Here is an 18,926-nt window from a genome sequence, read left to right on the forward strand (position 1 = left end):
TCTGAGACAGGGTCTCACTACGCAGTTCAGGCTGGCCTTGAGCTCACTTTGTAGCCCAGGCTGGCCTCGAACTCGCAATGATCCTCCTGCCTCAGCCTCCCGAGTGCTGGGATTACAGGCATGCGCCACCACGCCCGGTTATAGACTTTATTTCATATGAAGGGCTTAAATCTTATAAACCTTATATATGAGATGTAAAACTTAAGAACAGTGCCTGGTACATAGTAAGTGCTCAATAAATATGAACTATACTTATTAAGCTTAAACTATACTTATTAAGCTTATGAACTATACTTATTAAGCTCAATAAATATGAACTATACTTATTAAGTATTGTTAATTCTATGATCTGTTTCTTCGGTTAAATTAGAATTAGATTGTTAGATTGGAAGACTAAGTTCATGTGATTTTTATCAGGTGTCTAGCATATAGTTTGTTAAAAGTTTTTTTATTATTGAGTTAAATCACAGTGAAGCCCAAGATTGAATATCTGTAACAGAAATGTATGAAGACATTTGGTCATTTTGTTTAAAATAATTGCTAGCATCAGTAGCTGTACGGTCGTCTGTCTGCTCCTTAATTGTTTTTTAAGCACCACAGTCAGTATTAGAACTGTGTATTTTATGGTTACCTTCGTTGAAATACAATCCAGCCATCCAGAATGTAATCAAGAATATGGGATAAAACTCCACACAGTTTTGTCTGCAGGAAAAAAAAAAAAAGACATGGGTTAATTTATGAGAAACTGTACATGAATGCAGTGATTTTTATCTGGAGGTATTCACTCATAAAACATAACATAAATATGTTATGTAACATGAAAGTGATCATTGCATTAAAATGAGTCTTTCAGGCTAAGTCTCAAACACTGTTGACATCTCAGGGCAGAGCCAGTAAGAATCATTGTCCTCCACAAGAGTTACCACTAGTGGAAACGACTCAGAGGTCCTTCCTAAAAGACAATTCGGGGGCTGGGGATTTAGCTCAGCGGCACAGTGCCCGCTTGGCAAGAGCAAAGCTGTGAGTTCAATTCCTGGTACCGGAAGAAAAACAAAAAACAAAATAAAATAAAAGACAATTCGCCTATATCTAAAGCTCACTCTGTGTCTTATCTAAATAACCCAGGAGGTTACAATTCATATTAAACAGATTTCTTCTCAAAAATTCCCTCACATCGATTGCCGTCCACTTGAGTGACTCAGAACATTAAAAGATGGTCTTTAAATACTTCTGCTAAAATTTTCTGAAGGAACTGAACAAACATATTGAATTCCCATTTTATGGATGAAGAAACTGAGGACTGGAGCCCAGGCTGACTGATGCCTTGCAGAGGATCAAAAGTAGACAGTGTCCATCTCCAGGTTCTACAACCCTGATATACTGCCAGTCGAATTGCCTCTATTCACAGAGGATTTGGATGGAAACTTTGATATTATTTTGAGCAAAAAGGAATAATTTTCTGGGAACTCTAAATTAATTCCTCTACACCCACCAAAGAGGAAAAAAAGATGAAATTATAGTCATCCTTTTTCCTGACCTACACCCCCAAGTCAGCTTGGTTAGGTCAGCCAAATGCTTTCACAACCAGAAAGAATTTTAATGCATTGGTAATGAGGTCCAGATAGATGCTGGTAGAAGAACCACATCCACAGGACAGTAAGCACCTCCCACCCATCTTAAATAAGCCGGAAAGCTTGGCTACTCGAGGCTATAAGGCAACTGACCCAGAAAGAGTTGACAGTGAAGACCTAGGTCTTTCAGCCCAGGTCACCATGAATGATTTTTTTTTTCCTTAATGAAAAAAAGGAAGCACAATTACAAAGCATAGCTCCTTCCTCATCTTCCATTGTTGCACAGGAAATTGTGGTCAGGTCAGCTCAAACTCTTTAGCAGATGCCTCAGCTACACGCAACTAAGCTTCCCAAGTCATTCCACTGTCCTTAATGCTCAGCACAAAAAGGGCACAGCTACCAAACTCGGTGCTCATTTAAAGGCCACGGCCAATGCGGAGTCCTGCAGGACAGTAGAAAATTGTCACCTCACCGGCAAAAGCAACAACGAGGCTCCCCGGAGGGCTCTCTGGGGGCCAAAAGGGTGGTCATCAGTTCCCCTGAAACTCAGCAATGGAGAGAGTGAATGCAAAAATGCTGTCTTCTACCTTTTCTCACCATTGTCTTCAAATCCCAAAAAGTCACTATTGACCCAAGGAAGGTGTTTGTCTAGAACCTAACACTGATAGTCTCACAAACCAGAGCTGCCTCTTCCTACCACAGCAATGTAACCGAGACTGCCCTTTCTGTGGCACCCATCCTTGGCATGAATTTGCTTCTGATGGCTCTTTTTTCTTCACGTCTTTTTAAGTTTATAAGTGGCCACGACAGCTTAAGTGGAAAGATACCTTATAAATCTGTGTACTCAGGATAACTGCAGCTGCCTAATAAATAAACAACTTCCCAGCACTTTCTTTTCCTTGGCTACATCCACAAAACTGTCTCCCACAAAGCAAGAGAGAGGAAGAAGCCCTGCGCTATGGTTTCTATCTAGATGTCCCCCCAGAGCCGTGTGCACTATGAGTACAGGTGGGGCTTTGGGGAGTGACTAGGTTATGGGAGATGACACTTGTCACTGATGAGTCCACGGATGAGCTTACAGCTAAACGTGATGCTGGGAGGTGAGGCTTGGTCAGCGGAGGTGGGAGGGTCCATCTTCTCCCCTCCCTCTTTCTCTCTCTGCTTCCTGCCTGCCATGCCAGGAGCAATTCCTCTCTGCCCTGTCTCTCTGCCACGCCACCCTGCCTTGGAGCCAGCCGACTATGGACTGACCCTGTACAAACTGTGAATCAAAATAAACCTTTCCTCCTTTAAATTGTGGGTGCTGGGTATTGTGTCTCAGTGACAAGAAAGTAACTAAGACGCTCAGCCTGCCAACGTAGCAACTTAGCAAGACCCGGTCTCAAACTTTTAAAAATTGAAAAATTGTTAAGAGGGGCTAGGGATGTGACTCGGTGCAAAGACCCTGGCTCCAATCCTGAGTATTACAAAAAGAGAAAGAATCACACAGGCACAGGGGGTGGGCGAGGGGAGAGAGAGATTAATAAAAGAATGTGCTAATCTTTCTACGTGCACTGGAATTTCACGATCCTTTGGGGGCCTTAACAATTGCCCCCATCATTTACCAGGCTTTGTAATGTACCCGAATTACTTCAAATGTCCCTTGCCTGGAAGAAGAAGCCCTTTGGGAAGACTCCAGAAGCAAGGGTTGCCACCTCAGAGTACAATAGAGGAGAACTGAGGACCCTCACCCCACAGCTCCCTGCCGCAGACTCCAGGGCCGCGGGCTGCCACCCAACCATGGAAAACACTCCGGAACCTGGGCCAAGGGCCGCACACAGAAGCTTCTGAGCAGGCCTGGGGTGCAGCCCCCACACAACTGCTTGCAGCCGAGCTGTGTCCCTGGAACGTTCCAGAAAGCTGGAGAAGGGGGTGCTGAGATGCTGCTGGGTGAGCAGAGGGCGATTGTAAGCCAGTGCCTCCGAGGCCCGGATGTGCCTGTAACTCCATTTGCTCTCAGAGTGGGCAAAGCCTGGAGGACTGGGGCAGGTTGGCACCCTGACCCTACACCTCTCCGTCTGCTCCTTCTTTACGGCGCCGAACACACCCTGACCTCCAAGCCCGATGTGCGTGTCGTACTTCCCTTGTGGCCCCTCTTCGTGGACCTGCCCCACGCCTCCATCCCTCTGAAATGTGGCTTTGTCCGTTTCTCACTATCAACCTTCAGAGACTGAAAAGATTCTTCTGTCCACCAGCCGAGAACCTGCTATTCGCTAACAGTCCTCTCTACTGCCTACTGGCTAGAGCCGGGCGTCCCATCACCTCCTCTACCGTGAAGTCAAGCCCTTCCACCCACAGTGACATTTGCCTATGACAAAGAAGGAGCCCTTCCAGGCCTCCCCACATGGCAAAGGTGATGCACCCCACAGTAACTGGATCTCTGGGAGCTGACCCCAGACATACTTAACTCCAGGAGACCAAATTCCAACACCCCCCTGACAGCCCTACCCGAAGCTAATTACAATATCACGGACAGGAAACCAGCATGGAAATAAGCCCCCTTCTAGTCATGGAGGCAGATAGACTTCACACTCCCGGTGAGGGGCTCCTACAGAAAATCTCCCGGATGGACAGCAGCAGCTGGCAGCAGGCATCTGTCAACCACCCTCGTGTGGGAACAGAGGGTACAGCTGATTATGACCGCTGACAGGCTGTCCCCTCCCCTGTACACCCACACTGGGGGAAATGGACCAGGTCTACTCACGCGCTGCTCACGATAATCCTGAGCTCTCTGGACATTTTAGTTCCCAGAGAAAGACGGGGGAAGCTTCTCCTTCATTCTATGCTGATGTCGCCATGGGCCTCACAGCTTGTGCTAGAAGGACGGGAGGGCGAAGCAGCGTCCTGGTTGGCGAGGGACTGGGCAGGTTTTCAGAGCATAAGTCTTTAAGTTTTACGAGGACAACTCCAGGTAAATTGTCTTAGTTTGTCTGGCACTGAGCAATTTTTAGGGACAGGGAGATTCAAGCGCTAAAACAGAGAAGGTCTCATACAAAAACAGAAAGAGTTGGTCACCCTGAGGGAGAAACTGGCCCTGAGCAGTGAAACAGTTGCTGGTGCCCCCCTCATCCACCCCAACACCACCCTAAGAGGTCAGGACACGAGGCCATGCTGACCCCCCGGGTCAGGGAGGGTGCCCCCAACTAAGGACCATTGGGCCTTGCCGCCGTCATTACGAAGACTACAAAGTTTCTATCACTATGGGAAGAGAAAAGCATCACATTGTGGCTTGGAGACTAGCGCCTACTAGTCTCCGAACGTTTCTGACTGAGAGTCCTCACAGTTCCACCACCTCATGAAAATACACACTTGGGAAGAGAAAAGCGTCACATTGTGGCTTGGAGACTAGCGCCTACTAGTCTCCGAACGTTTCTGACTGAGAGTCCTCACAGTTCCACCGCCTCATGAAAATACACACTTGCCCTCCTGTGGCCAAGGCGGCGAGCTGACGGGGCCTACATTTCCCCACCTCCTCAGGCATGGGTGGAGCTACTCTGGCCTACAGAAAGCGAGGGAAAACAGCTGGACATAGAGGTGCATGCCTGTAATGCCAGAACTCTGGGAGGCTGAGGCAGCAGAACTGCAAGTTCTAGTTCAGTCTGGACAACTTAGCAACTTCGTGAGACCCTGTGTCAAAATAAAAAGATAAAAAGGCTGGGGCCATAGCTCAGTGCAAAGGCCCTGGGTTCAATTCCCTACCACCAAAACAGAGAGGGTGGGGGATCGAAGGAAATTAAATACTACTTCTAGGCAAAATAGTTAAGTGGTTATTGTGCCAAATTCCCTTTCTGCACCCACTGGCTGAAGGGAGAAGACTCTGAGGGTGAGCGGGAGCAGAACTGAAAGACAGAAGGAGCTGGGCCTCCGTGATCTGTGGACAGTCACCCCCAGACACTCCCATAGGGGACTGGATGAGAGCAAGGCCTGAGCTTCCCTTGCGTTGAACCACTGAGAATCTGGGACAGGGCCTGGGAAAGAATATTGCATGCATTATAAAACTTAGGCAATAAGAAACTATCTTGTAGACAACAATATGTAAAACAACCATCACTGATAATTTCCCGCCACTTTGTCTGTAATTCGGTAAGCCCCCCCATTACTATGTTATCCTTCTTTTACTCTTTAAAATTAAAAAAAAAAAAACCTCAGGCAATAAAAATTAAAGGGTAAGATTTTAAGGCTAAATGAACATTGAGTGTGTTTACTCCAACCCAGTGGGTTACTTTGGGTAACGCTTTGCTGTTGGGGAAACCTCCAGCCTTAAACATTGCCGACCATTTTCCTTACTTAGTAGATTTCCGGTGGACACCCAACATAAAACTTTGCAAGGACCTCATCCAGAAAATCTGGAAAACTATTCATTCTTCAAAAGGGAAAGCTGACAGGCCCTAGAACACTCCTAATACCAAGCTCATAGTACAGAATCATCTTAAAAATAAGCAATTTTTAAAGGAGATTTCTGGAGAAGTGCCCCTCTTGCAAGTGTCTTTCTTTTCTTTCCGCCCCTCTTTCTCTCTCCTCTTGTTTTGCTGGCTCATCCTGAAGCAGCTACTGCACACGCCATTGGCTGCCAGCACCTTTAACAGATGACCCAGCTCATTCTGCGGACCACAGTCCCCAGCGTGTCCTTAGGATTATGACATCAAGGGAGGTCACAGCAACAGGTTAAAGTGCTCAGAAAAGGGCGGAGGATGAGACCGAGGCCACTAGAGGTCGTCTTTTTATAAGGACTGACAGCTGTCTAAAAGTTCCTTGTTAGGTACCTCATGTGAGAGCACGGCAGGGAGGCGGCCCCTGGTGGCTGGAGGCCGTGAGTCTCACCACCACCTGCACTGGTACGGCCGGGGATGCAGGACAAACACACAAGGGAGTGACACTTGCAGGTCTCACCCCCCGCGGGACACCCAGCCAGCCTGTGACAAGTGCAGTCAGGTGTTGGTGAAGGGCACTGAGGTTGGAAGAACTCACCATTCAAAGGCACTTTGTCATTGTGGGGATCCCCTTTTACAGCTCCGTGCATTAGGACATTGAGTGCTTCTAGCTAAGGTCCGAGATGGTTACACTCGTCAGAAACATAAGGATGTCTCTGGCTGGATGTCTGCCCTCCCCACCATCTCTGTCTCTCTATATCTGTCTTGGTCTCTAACTTTTTACATATCCTACAAAAGTTAATGACCCCTGCCACTGTAATCCTAAAGTTGCAGAAAAGTCACTATCTTAGCGGATTTTCCTTTTCCCCACAGTTTTTAGTCTTTTTGAGACAGGGTCTCACTATACAGTTCGGGCTGGTCCTGAACTCACTTTGTAGCCCAGGCTGGCCTCAAACTCACAATGATTCTCCTGCCTCAACCTCCCGAGTGCTGGGATTACAGGTGTGCACCACCACACCCAGCTTCCCCACAGTTTGCAGATATGCATTAAGGCCACCATTTGTAATTTCTAAAATTTCAGAATCAGGGTTCAGGCGGGGCATGGTAATGCACAACTGTAACTGTAGCACTTGGGAGGCTGAGGCAGGAGGATCTTTGTGAGTTCAAGGCCAGCCTGGGCTACAGAGTGAGCTCAAGGCCAGCCTGAACTGCATAGCAAGACCCTGTCTCAAAAAGATAAAAAAAAAAAAAAAAAAATCAGGATTCAAATTGACTATCAAAGGTTAGTAAAATGCAAAAACGCAAAACTACAGCAGAGGACGAGGAGGCTACTATCTCTAGATTCCTGGTGCTGGGGGTTTCTTATGCTTTGTGGCAGGTTGATTTTGGACAGGTTCTGAGTTGTTCAGAACTAAGCAGACAGAGTGTACTCACAAGACCAACGGGAGAGGTAATCTTCTGTCTTACCCAGCACCGACGAAACCACTGTCGGTATATTATATATATTTCCAGGTTCCAGGTTTATAAATAAGATTAAAAATTTAGTCTGAAGGGAACAACTGGAATATCTAAAAAGGGCTGAGGAAAAAGCTGCAGAGTTAGTGCTGCTCAGCCTCAAAACACAGAAGATGAAAGGTGCTGAATAGCAGCCTGAAGCCTGTGAGATGAGTGAGGCCGGCAGCTAATCGCCCCTTCCAAGGAAGAGAAAATCAGAGGAAATGAATTTAAATTGCAACAAGATCAATTTATTACTTGGATCTACTTTTAGGTTTTATAAAAAGCCTTTAATCTAAAGGAATCAAGGTGCTTGTGTTAGACAAGAAGGGATCTTGGGGAAATGAAAGTTGCTGTTCTCACAATGTTTTAAAATGCAATCTGGGTGGGGCTGGGGATTTAGCTCAGCGGCACAGCACCTGCCTGGCAAGCGCAAGGTTGTGAGTTTGATTTCCAGTACCGGAAAAAAGAACAATCAATCAATAAATAAAATGCAATCCGGGGGCTGAGGATTTAGCTCAACGGCACAGCACCTGCTTGGCAAGTGCAAGGTAGTGAGTTCGATTCCTGGTACCAGGAAAAAAAAAACTAAACTAAAATGCAATCTGGCAAAGGGGTGCAAACCTCCAGAGATGGTGGTCTCGGAGGCCTCTGCCTGAAGGAGGGGAGCAGGAATCACAATGTGGACTCCATAACAACTTCTCTGCTTGGCAAACAAATACTCAGCTAGAAGTGACCCTCGGGTGCAGAGCAAGCATTTAGTGGTGCTCAGAGGCCCTTCAAAGTGACCCATAATGACATGTCAAGCTCTCTTTGGAGACAGTACAGGTCATAGCTTTGACTCGTTGGTCATTCTGAGGGCAGAACAACCATACAAAGGGCAAAGGAAAGCATTATTTCTGTGAAAGTCACGGTCGTAAGATCTTCAGTAGAGGCCGAAGGAACCCAATGCTTTGGCCCAAGAAGCCACAAAAGAAAGAACATTCCTTCTTCATGGCTTTGCAGAGTTTAAGAGGCCAGCTCAAGATAGGGAGAAATCACCAAAGGGATTCTGGAAGAATTGGCTGGTCCGAGGGCTTCAGCCTCAGTCACCTCAGGGAAGGTCAAAATGGCCGCCCTTGCTATGAACCTGGCTCATCCTGAGGATAGCCAAGAAGAAGTTGCGTTTTACAGCTCCCACCCTGATATCTGGGCTATTAGTCTTTTCAGCACCTCTCTGTGCTGCTGTAATTAATCAAACAAAATAAAGGGAATTGTTTTTGTTTTAACTTGTAGCCAAGGGATGGGGTTTGTATACTTATTTTATAAATAGCAACTTAAGAGAAATATTTGGAAACGGTACCCAGCTTTATTTCTAGGGCAAGAGGAGTCCAGATATAGCAGAGGCAGGAGAGAGCAATAACTTGAAAGAAAAATCAAATTTGTGGGAACTACAAGAGCAAAAATAGAACCAAGAAGTGGCCTGGGGATTCAGCCTGCTGGAAGCCTAACGTCCCCAACCAGAAGTTCTTAGATCATGACAGACAAAGTGGGAAGATCTGAAATTCCCTCCTGCGGTGATTTTTATAAATAGCATGGTGTCTCCCAAACTTCGAGCAGCAACCCGTCACTGTCAAAATTTCAGCCTCTCCGTGTACCACTTACTAGCTCTCTATGAGTCAACTGGTTTTTTAAACTTAAATTAGGAAAAAATTTTACATCACTACCACGAGTGAAGAAAAAAATATCACATCCTCTGCCTCAACTCCACAAGAGCTTTCTAGTTCACTCAGAGAGAAGGACAGAGCATCCTCCGTGGTCTGGGCTCTTATGGCTGGTGCCCACCACCACTCTCTCCTGGCCTCCTCCCCTCTCCCACTGGCAGCCTCCTCCCCTGCCCTGACCTCCTGCTGGCCTCCCAAGCAGGTTTCCACATAGGATCCTTGCCCTGGCTTCCCTGGGACCCCAAGAGCTTTTCCTCCACGTGCACACGTGACAAATCCCTCATCTCAAGCCTTTCTTCAAGTGCCGCCTCCTCAGCATGGCAGACGCCCCCCACCTCACTTCACAGTGCAGCACCCCCCCCACTCAAGCCCCCTTCTAAGGCTCTCCTTCTTTTCTCTTCTCTTAGCACACGCCTCCCTCTGACATAATGTTTTCTCGTAACATGGGGCTTGTGGTTTATTTTCAGTCTTCCTCAGCTATCAGCTAAACTCCACATGGGCAAGGACTGGTGTGTGATATGTTCACAGGTGCAGGCCAAGACACAGTGTACAGCAGTGCACAATAGATATTCAATGGGTATTTTTACTTAATGAACAAAAATGAAAGACAAAGGCCAAACAGACCATAAGAAGAAACTTGGAAGATCATCAGGAGTCAAAGGCAATTGAAAGACTTCTCACCATGGGACTCAAAATTATTTAAAATTCGGCCGAGTGTGGTGGCACACACCTGTAATCCCACCACTGGGGAGACTGAGGCAGGAGGATTGTTCCGAGTTCAAAACCAGCCTGGGCTACAAAGTGAGCTCAAGGCCAGCCTGAACGGCAGAGCGAGACCCTGCCTCAAAAAAGACCAAAAAAAAAAAAAAATCCAGGCTCCACAGTCTTAAGATTACCTCATGAACTACCAGTGGTATTCACTCTACATGTCCAAGCCCAGGGAAAAGTTGCAAAACCCTCCTGGGAACCAGTGAGCAAGCAAGAGATATGGCGTCAGCTCAAAGCCATGACTTGGCAAAACTAAAGTCAAGAGGTTAAAAAAAAAAAAAAAGCATTGTCCAATAATCATTAAGCAAACAAAATCTCATAGTCCAAATTTTCCCACAAGAAAAACATCAGATCCAGATAGTCTGAAGCCAAGTTTTACACAAATTTGAAGGAACACACTCTTTCAACCTAATTCAAATTATCTGAGAAAATAGAACAGGATGACTCTTCCACCTCATTTGACATTAGTATCATCTTGACACCAAAATGGGACAAGGACCGAACAAGAGAAGTAAACTACAGGCCAACCTCACACATGGATGTAAAGGAAAAGTCTCAAAATAGTAACAAAAGGACCCATTGAGGTACAAATGGTGATACACGCGATGTTTTTTAAAGTACTTAATCTGGAGGAAAAAAATATATAGGGGATCTAGCACCTTGCAGCAGGCAAACCCATGGTGTTTATGGCAGATCATTCTCTATAGGTCTAAAAAAGCAAGAGCACAAGATGATTCAAGACACTGCAGATCAGCTGGGCATGGTGGCACACACCTGTAATCCCAGCACTCCGGCGGCTGAGGCAGGAGGACCATTGCAAGTTCAAGACCAGCCTGGGCTACAAAGTGAGCTCAAGGCCAGGCTGAACTGCATAGCGAGACCCTGTCTCAGAAAGACAAAAACAAAACAAAACAAAACACTGCAGATCATGAGACCTGGAAAGATTCCTCATTCATCCATGTTTCCAATTGTGGCAAATGATTTGAAGAGAAATGTGGAGGGAGCATGTTGACCACCTTTGCCTTGAAGTAACAGGGAAAAATAAAGACAGAAAAGATTTTTTAAAACTATAGAATCATTCAGTCCACTTGCTCCTCCTGCACGCTCATGGTGCCGGAGGGGTCTCTCTGCCCAAACTGCCCTGCTTGAGAGATGAAGAGGCTTCTGCTAAGATCTCAGCCTTTTCAGTAAATATACCTGCTGAGCCTGCGGTAAAGCTGGGAGGAGACTCCACACAATGGGGGCTTCCAGCTTCATGGGCTATGAGCAGGTCTTGGCTGGGAAGTGACTAGTTATGGCTGGATATGGCCAAGGACCTTAGGGCCTTCCTAGAACTCTTCCCTCTTTCCCTAGAAACTGTGGGGGCAGGAGATATAGCTCAGCGGCACAAGCACCTGCCTGGCAAGTGTAAGGTCCTGAGTTCGATTCCCGTATCCCCCCCCCCACAAAAAAAAAAAACAAAGAAAGAAAGAAGGGAAGAAAGAAATTGTGCATCTGTGGCACACAGAGATTCACAGGGTGGGAAGCTCACTACTTACTGAGCGCGAAACACCCTCTCAAACTCCAAAGACCCAGTGACGGCCGGGGGTATCACCTTGCATTTTAATCTTGCCCTTCCAACCTGCGACGCAAAATAACCTGCAAGGAAAGGGAATGTTGTGGTAAAAATGTGGCGCATCATTAGCCATCAGTGAAGTGCAGATTTAAACCCAGGCATACCAAGAAGAAGACAAGCGCTCTGGTGAGGATGCGACGGCAACTCTCGTGTACGGCTGATGGGAATGTAAAATGGTACAACCACTTTGAAAAACCGTATGGAAGGGACTTTTTCACTACACATCCATCAGCCGTATAACTCAGTCGCTCTGCCCATAAGTAATTACCCAAAAGGAATGAAATTACATGTCTGTAGAAAGGCCTGTACACAAGTGTTCACAGTAGCTTTATTACCGTAGCCCAAAACTAGAAACAACTTTATGATGGTTAAGTTTATGTGTTAGCCAGGTGTGGCGGCACACACCTGTAATCCTAGCACTTGGGAGGCTGAGGCAGGAGGATCACTGTGAGTTCGAGACCAGCCTGGGCTACAAAGTGAGCTCAAGGCCAGCCTGAACTGCATAATGAGACCCTGTGTCAAAAAGACAAAAAAAAAAAAAAAGTTTATGTGTTAACTTGTCCGGACTACAGTGCTGTCTAGTCAAACACCAGTCTAGGTGTTGCTGCAAAGGTATTTTTTCAGATGCGATTAATTTCTAAACAAGTAGATCACCCTCCATAATGTGGGTGGGCCTCGTCCCATCAATTGAAGGTTTTAAGAGACAAAACTAAAGTTCCCCAAGAAGGAAAGAATTCTGCTTCCAACTGCCTTCAACTAAGGACTGCAATATCAATTTTTGTCACAATTTCCAGCCTACCAGCCTGTCCTACAGATTTCACATTTGCCAGCCCCACCACATGAGCCAATGCGTGTGTGTGTGTGTGTGTGTGTGTGTGTGTGTGTGTGTACATAGCCTACTGCTTCTATTTTCCTGGTAAACACTGACTGATATGGCTAAGCATCAATAAGTGTGTGGATACAATTGTGAGGCATTCATGTGTTATGCTTGATATACTGTGTCAACTTGAGGAGTCTAGAGGTTTGGCTAAGTGACTCAGCAGGGAGCCAGGGTGCTTACTTTGTATTCATCCTGAGCCCATGCAAGAGGAAGGCCAGCAGAGGGTGTGGGTGTAGAGGACCACCCCTAGACCCCCAGAGTGGGTAGGCTGCATAAAAAAGGGGGATTGAGAAAGGACTGGCTGCTGGTTCTTCCGAGGAGCTCCAGTCTTCGCCTTCAGCTTGGTCCTCTGCTGCCTTCTGGTGCAGACGGTTCGGCTTCTACTTGGGACTCTTCAGCCTTCTGATGTAGGCTCTCTGGCCCTCACCGTAGATTATTCAACATTCTGTCCAAGACCCATCAGCCTCCTGATACAGACTTGTACGGACACTGCCATGAGCTCCAGGCTTAGGGCTAGGCTCTTCAATCTCCAGGGTGCACACACCCTCTGCACGCTTCCTCACCCAACTCTGTGGCTGACCATGCTAAGCCAAACTTGTAATTTCCTGTACATTTATATATCTTGTGTTATGTCTGTTTTTCTAGTAAACCCTGACTGATACATCATGCAATGGGATACTTCTCAAAATTAGAAGGGCGTTGAACTACTGATACCCAAAACAACATGAATGAATGAATCAAAAAGATTATGAGAATGAAACCCAGGACAAAAGACTACTACGGTGTAATGTCACACAATCTCAAAAATGTAAACCAGTAAAGCAGCTCAGTGGTTCCCCGGAGAGGAGGAGGTGGGGCCGGGAGACAGGCAAACAGGAAGACCTTGGGGGACAGGGGCCCCTGCCTGACTCAGCTTCCCTGTTATTAAATGGTCTGACTTTCTTCTCCTTTGGTTGCTGTGCGGAAATTTTGATAGATTATCAACCTTCAAAGCCTGGGGTCATCTACATTTTGTAGTTCGATCTAAGGACTTCTTTCGCATTCCCACCCACCCTTTCTCCTTTGGCAGTTTCCAAATCTTCCACCATTCTCACTTCTTGTTTTTTTTTTTTTTTTTTTTTGGTACCAGGATTCAAACTCATGGCCTTGCGCTTGCCAGGCAGGCACTGTGCCACTGAGCTACATCCCCCACTCACTTCCTGTCTTTACCCACTTTTCACACCATAATGAACTCCTGGGGTCTATCATTTCCCTTCATATTACTTCACCCAGTTTCTCATCCTTACCAATTCTCTCCAACACTATTTTTCTATCTCATTTTAGTGTCTCAATATCTATTTCCTACTTGCTAGTGCTTTAAAAAGTTTCTTCCCAGCACTCTAGGGGGCTGAGGCAGGAGGACTGCAAGTTCAAGCCCCGCCTGGGCAATTTAGGGAAACCCAATGTCCAAAAAAAAGGAGTTTCCTCTTAAAGTTCCAGCAAGGGCAGTGGACAGAGCGCAGTGGTTGAGCACTTGCCTAGCATGCCTGAAGCCCCAGCGCTGCACAAACAAAGAGAAAAAAAAGAAAAACTGTGCACCAATTGCAGCTGCGGTTTCTTCCTGGGTTGGAGTCTCAGGATAGATGTGTTTCCTACTGCAATAGGGCGCTCTGCCTCCACGGCAAGTCAGCGCTGACTGGTTAAGTAGGAGCTCCCTCGCACATGGCCCCTTCCACTACGAAGATGCTGCTGGTCGGCGTCCCAGCCCTCTGGCTGAACACCGAAGCGTGCAATCGCTTAGGACGGGGACCTCTCCTCACTGCACACGGGAGAGCAGCAGAAGGACCAGGCAGTCGGGGGAGCTGTTTTCCCCCAGCAATGTCCCTTTGGGGCCAAGGCCGATAGCCCAGGCCCAGCTGGAAACAAGAACAGGAACCATTATCGGACACTGGGCCTTGACCCCTACAACCTGCTGACCCTGTTCCTTCCTGGCCAGGCCTCTCCTTCCCCTGCAGCAGGGAAACAACTGCGCGCTCCTAGGTCGATCAATAGGCAGCGGCGCAGGACTGGCCGGGGGCCTCAGAACCAAGCTGTGCAAGGGAAAAGCTCCGAAAGCGCTGTCTTTCTTTCCCCGGCTGGTGAACTGGGCCCCTGGGAGGCACCTGTCTGCCGCACCCGCAGAGATGAGGAAGGAGCAAGGCATACCGGTCTCACCACCCCTGGAAACGACTGCAGCGGCCGCCGCCCGAGCAGACAGGGGTGAAAGGGCCTTCCACCCGCTCAACTTCCAGCGCTGAGCGGAGAGAAGCAATTTCACCTGTTTTTCTGGAAAGCTTCCATTTCCTTTCCTTTCTAAACCACTTCAGAATCATCACCTTTTGCTCTTCCGGTCCCTCCTCTTTCGCCACTTCTCCGGGGGCGCCTGGGAGGCAGTGGTGCCCGCCTGCCCGCCCGGCCACAGCCGGTTCCTTCCGGGGCAGCTGCACCTGCACCCCGCAGCTCCCTCCGGCGGACACTTCTTGCCCAGCGTCCTGCTGACCAGCGCCTGCGATTGGCCGCAGACAGGAAGAAGTCTGGCTTCCAACCTGAGCCGCCCTACCACGGCACACGGTGTCCCGGCTCCAGAGAAAGTGCAAATGCTGGTTCTCCGTGCCACCATTAAAGATCCCCTGTCCGCCATGAGCCGTCCCCGCCCCGTATCCCCTCCACTCTTCCACCCCCACCGTCCTCCCCCTCAAGCCTCTGACCCCCTCCACACCTTTCCCTGCACCCGCACCCGCCAGCAAGCAGGAGCCCCTGGGAGGGGATTGAGCTTCCCAGGCGTCCCCTGGCCTCCGGATGAGGGTGCCTATGTGTGGGCTCCGCAGCGCTCACTGGCGGGGATGGGAATGCGTGGCTTTAGACGCAGTACTCCTTTAGTTGGTAACAGACATCACACTGACCAACCCAGACTATTGTGAGTGGAACTGCGAGATGTCACACACTCACAAAACAGACGGGCAGGACGAGACGCTGGATATGCGGAGGCCTAGACTTGCCGCTCATGGCTGCGGCGTGACCTGCGCAGGGCAGCGCTCGGCAGCGCTCGGCCTGCTTCCTGGCTCAGGCACCCGTGGAAAAGTACACAAGTGAGGATCCGGATCAGGACCAGGAGCCCGGGCGCCCCTTCCCCCCTGCTCTGCAGCGAGGTGCACTGCATCGAGCAAATGTGGGGAAGAAGCCCTGGGTTTAACCATGCAGGCGAGCCGGGCGTGGTGGCGCACGCCTGTAACCCCAGCACTTGGGAGGCTGAGGCAGGAGGATCATTGCGAGTTAGAGGCCAGCCTGGGCTACAAAGTGAGCACAAGGCCAGTCTGAACTGCAGAGTGAGACCCTGTCTCACAAAGACAAAACAAAACAAAACAAAAAACATGCAGGCCAGACACTGAGCAAGCCTAGTGGAAAGGCATTTTTAATATTTAGAATTAATTGCTTCATCTAAAGCTCCCATTTCTGCTAGAGATTTGTTTTAACTTATCAGACCTGCCATAGGCAGTTTATTTAAAAAAACACATTAATTAGAAGATCAGGTTCCAAGAATCCATCCCTGCTTGGGCTCCGAAGCCAGAACAGCTCCACTCTGGAACCCTCGTGTTTAAAGTTGATGCCCCGCTCCTCAAGAGCAACTTCCCCTGCGCCAGTGTCCCCGTGAACCGGCTGTGGGCCATCTCCGTGGATGACACCAAGTCACCGAGCTCTGAGGGTCCCCAGACGTCCCTGCTGGGAGAACTAATCTCTGGAATGCACCTATCTCTGGCTGTCTCCGGGAGGGGCCATCAGGTGACCCTGGCTGGGACCCTGGTAAGGGCAAGGAGAAACCTAGACAAAGAACAGAGCTCCCCACTCCACTCCCCTCCTGTCTCTCTCTGTGTCTGTCTGTCTGTCTGTCTGTCTCTCTCTCTCTCTCTCTCACACACACACACACACACACACACACACACACTGCACCCATGCGTACCTTGCTGACAAGCAGAGAGGATGGAGACAGCAGCCAGCAGCACTGCGTCGCCTGCCATCGCTCCCACCGAGGCCGGGCACAGGAAACCAGGGAACTATTTGTAGGAAGTGAGTAGAAAGCTGGAGGCGCTGAGGGCTTTGCGCAGCCGGCCTCCCTTCCTTATACGGGAACTAAAAGGGGCGGGTTCAAGTTGCCAAGTAACCTTTGCACCGGAGCTGAAAGCCGGAGAGCTGGCAGGCGTATGGGTCCTGGTCACACATCCCGTCTCCTCCCAGCCCTGACCTGGCCCTCAGCGTCTCTCGAGAGCACTGCGGAGGGCAGGATGAGTCCTCCCGCAGCAGGGCCTCAGCTAGGCTGTCTTCCCTGCCTGCTCTCCAAGGCTCCAGAGCCCTGCATCCCTGCCTCCCCCAGCTCCCAGCCAGGACTTGCTGAGCCCTTTCTCATCTCCCTTGAGAAAGTGGGAAGGAGATTTCCACATGGAGATTTTCAATGCTAATTAAACCTACTCTAACTTTATTCATCCACTAAGTGGCAGAGTCAGGATCTGAACCCAGGTCCAGCACATTCCAACTTCACCCTCTGCCCTGCCCAAGGCTACCTCCACACTCCCACCCCTACTCTCCCCAGTGTAGTAACCATACATTTCCTAAAAATTATAGGCTCCGTGTTCTGAGGAGGGAGAGGGCTCTCCAGGTCTCCAGGGCAGAGGCAGACCATATTCCTAGTTAGGCCTCCAGTGCAGAGCCAGCACACACACACACACACACACACACACAGCCAGGCCTCTCTGCCGTCAGAACACCCCACACACCACCTCAGGGACACAACCTCACAGCTGAGGCTCCTTCTGCAGAGCCCAGTGATCATAGCCCCCTCCTCTCTCTCACGACAGTTGTTTTGTCCTTTAAAGATTCACTTCCTAGCTGGACAAGATTAGATAACCATGCCGATAATGCTAACACTCTGGGAGGCTGAGGCAGGAGGATCACAAGTTCAAGCCCAACATGGGCAACTCAGCAACTTAGCAAGACCTTGACTCAAAATAAAAAGTAAAGGGCTGGGGGATGTAGCTCAGTGCAAAGAGCTGGCTTTAATCACCAGCCCAGGACACAGCCAGAGGCCCCCTGCAAACCCAGGCAAGGGCCCTCAGCAGGCCCCTGGTCACTTCTCAGAGGGTGCTAATCCCATCACAGGGACTGCACCCTCATTACCGCACCTCGTCCTAGTCACCTCTCCATGCCCACCTGTTAAACACACCATCACAGCAGGGCCTCCACAGGTGAACTCAGTACACAACAGGGAGCTCCCAGTGGCTAGGAAGACCGCATGCCTCAGCCTCATCCCTGATGTTTAACAGTGACATGAACTTGGGCAAGACTCTGAGCTTCTCTGCTCCTTGGTGGGGCTTAAGATGGAGCTAAAAAGTTTAAGTGAAAACTCCTCTTCTAAAAGGGTGAATTTAGGTTGGGTGTGATGGCACATTCCTGTAATCCCAGCACTTGGGAGGCTAAGGCAGGAGGATGACAAGTTCAAGGCCACCTGCACAGCTTAGTGGCCTAGCAAGACCCTGTCTCAAAATTGTAAAAATTAGAAAGAGCAGCAAGGAGCGCCAGCCTTCAGGCCAGCCCCCAGCCTCTCAGGCACCCAGGAGGAGGGCCCCTGGTGTGTGGGAAGCTGCACAGCAGCGCACCAGCCCTCAGACCAGCCACCGCTGCGCAATTGAGAACTATCATAGCACAGAGAAACAATGACACAATTGGCCCACCATGCACCAGCTGTGGAGGCCCACTTACAGACATGCATGAATCATTCAAACATGGAGGAACCTCTGGGAATACATGCCACACAATGGGTCAGTCTTGCTCCTGCTGTTGAGAACCAGAAAGGTCCAGAGTCAGCGGAGGAGCAGCTGCTGAACAAGGACTTGGAGAACATGAGAATACAGACTAAGCCCGAAGAGTCAGAAGTCTAGTGGACCGGCATCATGAGAGCCATTCAGAAGCTGTAAATCAGGAGGACCTTGCGCAATACCTGGGGAGACCCCCTGGAAGCCATTTTCCACCTGACAGTACAGGCTGCGGTGGAGGAGCACATGGAGCTCCAGAGAGGTCTGCAGCAAGATTCCTGCTGCCTGTGCTGACGGTTGGTGAGAGGACACTAACTGGTTGTGGGGTCCCAATGCAATGGGAGGCTGGAGAGAAAAAGCTACAAAAAATGGCTTTCACCCCAGATGGCTCACTTGAGATGTTAGTAAGAATTGCCTCCTCAATATTCTATAGCTGTGATGAGGAGGAGGCCAAGGAGAGAAAACAAAGAGACTGAGAAAAAGCAGCTGCTTTTGCTGCAGCACTAAGAGAAAGAGACCCTAAGTCTGATTCCTGGGGCCCCAAGAAGAACTTGATGACTGCATTCATCTGCTACCACTGTTAAAAGCCAGGCCACCTCAAGAGGAACTACCCTAAGAGGCCCCCTGGGCCATGCCCTGAATGCAAAGGTGACCACTGGAGATC

General features: G+C 49.0%; 1 protein-coding gene across 8 annotated transcripts in view; it reads right to left on the reverse strand.

Moving 5' to 3' along the window:
- Positions 1 to 18,926, reverse strand: part of Mgst2 (microsomal glutathione S-transferase 2) — a 43,444-nt gene that overhangs the window by 15,048 nt on the left and 9,470 nt on the right. The window contains exons 1-3 of one of the 8 annotated variants that reach the window (XM_013515298.1): positions 16,417 to 16,589; positions 11,484 to 11,583; positions 632 to 702 (exon numbers count right to left, since the gene is read on the reverse strand). In XM_013515298.1, the coding sequence (XP_013370752.1) occupies positions 632 to 702; positions 11,484 to 11,583; positions 16,417 to 16,474 (229 nt within the window). In that variant the 5' untranslated portion in view covers positions 16,475 to 16,589. Of the gene's footprint in view, positions 1 to 631; positions 703 to 11,483; positions 11,584 to 14,624; positions 14,703 to 14,736; positions 14,758 to 14,794; positions 14,874 to 16,416; positions 16,592 to 18,926 lie in introns of those variants that run through there. The other 7 variants (XM_013515297.1, XM_005386681.2, XM_005386685.2 and 4 more) reach the window with 7 other exon arrangements.

This window comes from Chinchilla lanigera, unplaced genomic scaffold, assembly GCF_000276665.1.
Source record: "Chinchilla lanigera isolate Chin_1 unplaced genomic scaffold, ChiLan1.0 scaffold00027, whole genome shotgun sequence".
Taxonomy (NCBI): domain Eukaryota; kingdom Metazoa; phylum Chordata; class Mammalia; order Rodentia; family Chinchillidae; genus Chinchilla; species Chinchilla lanigera.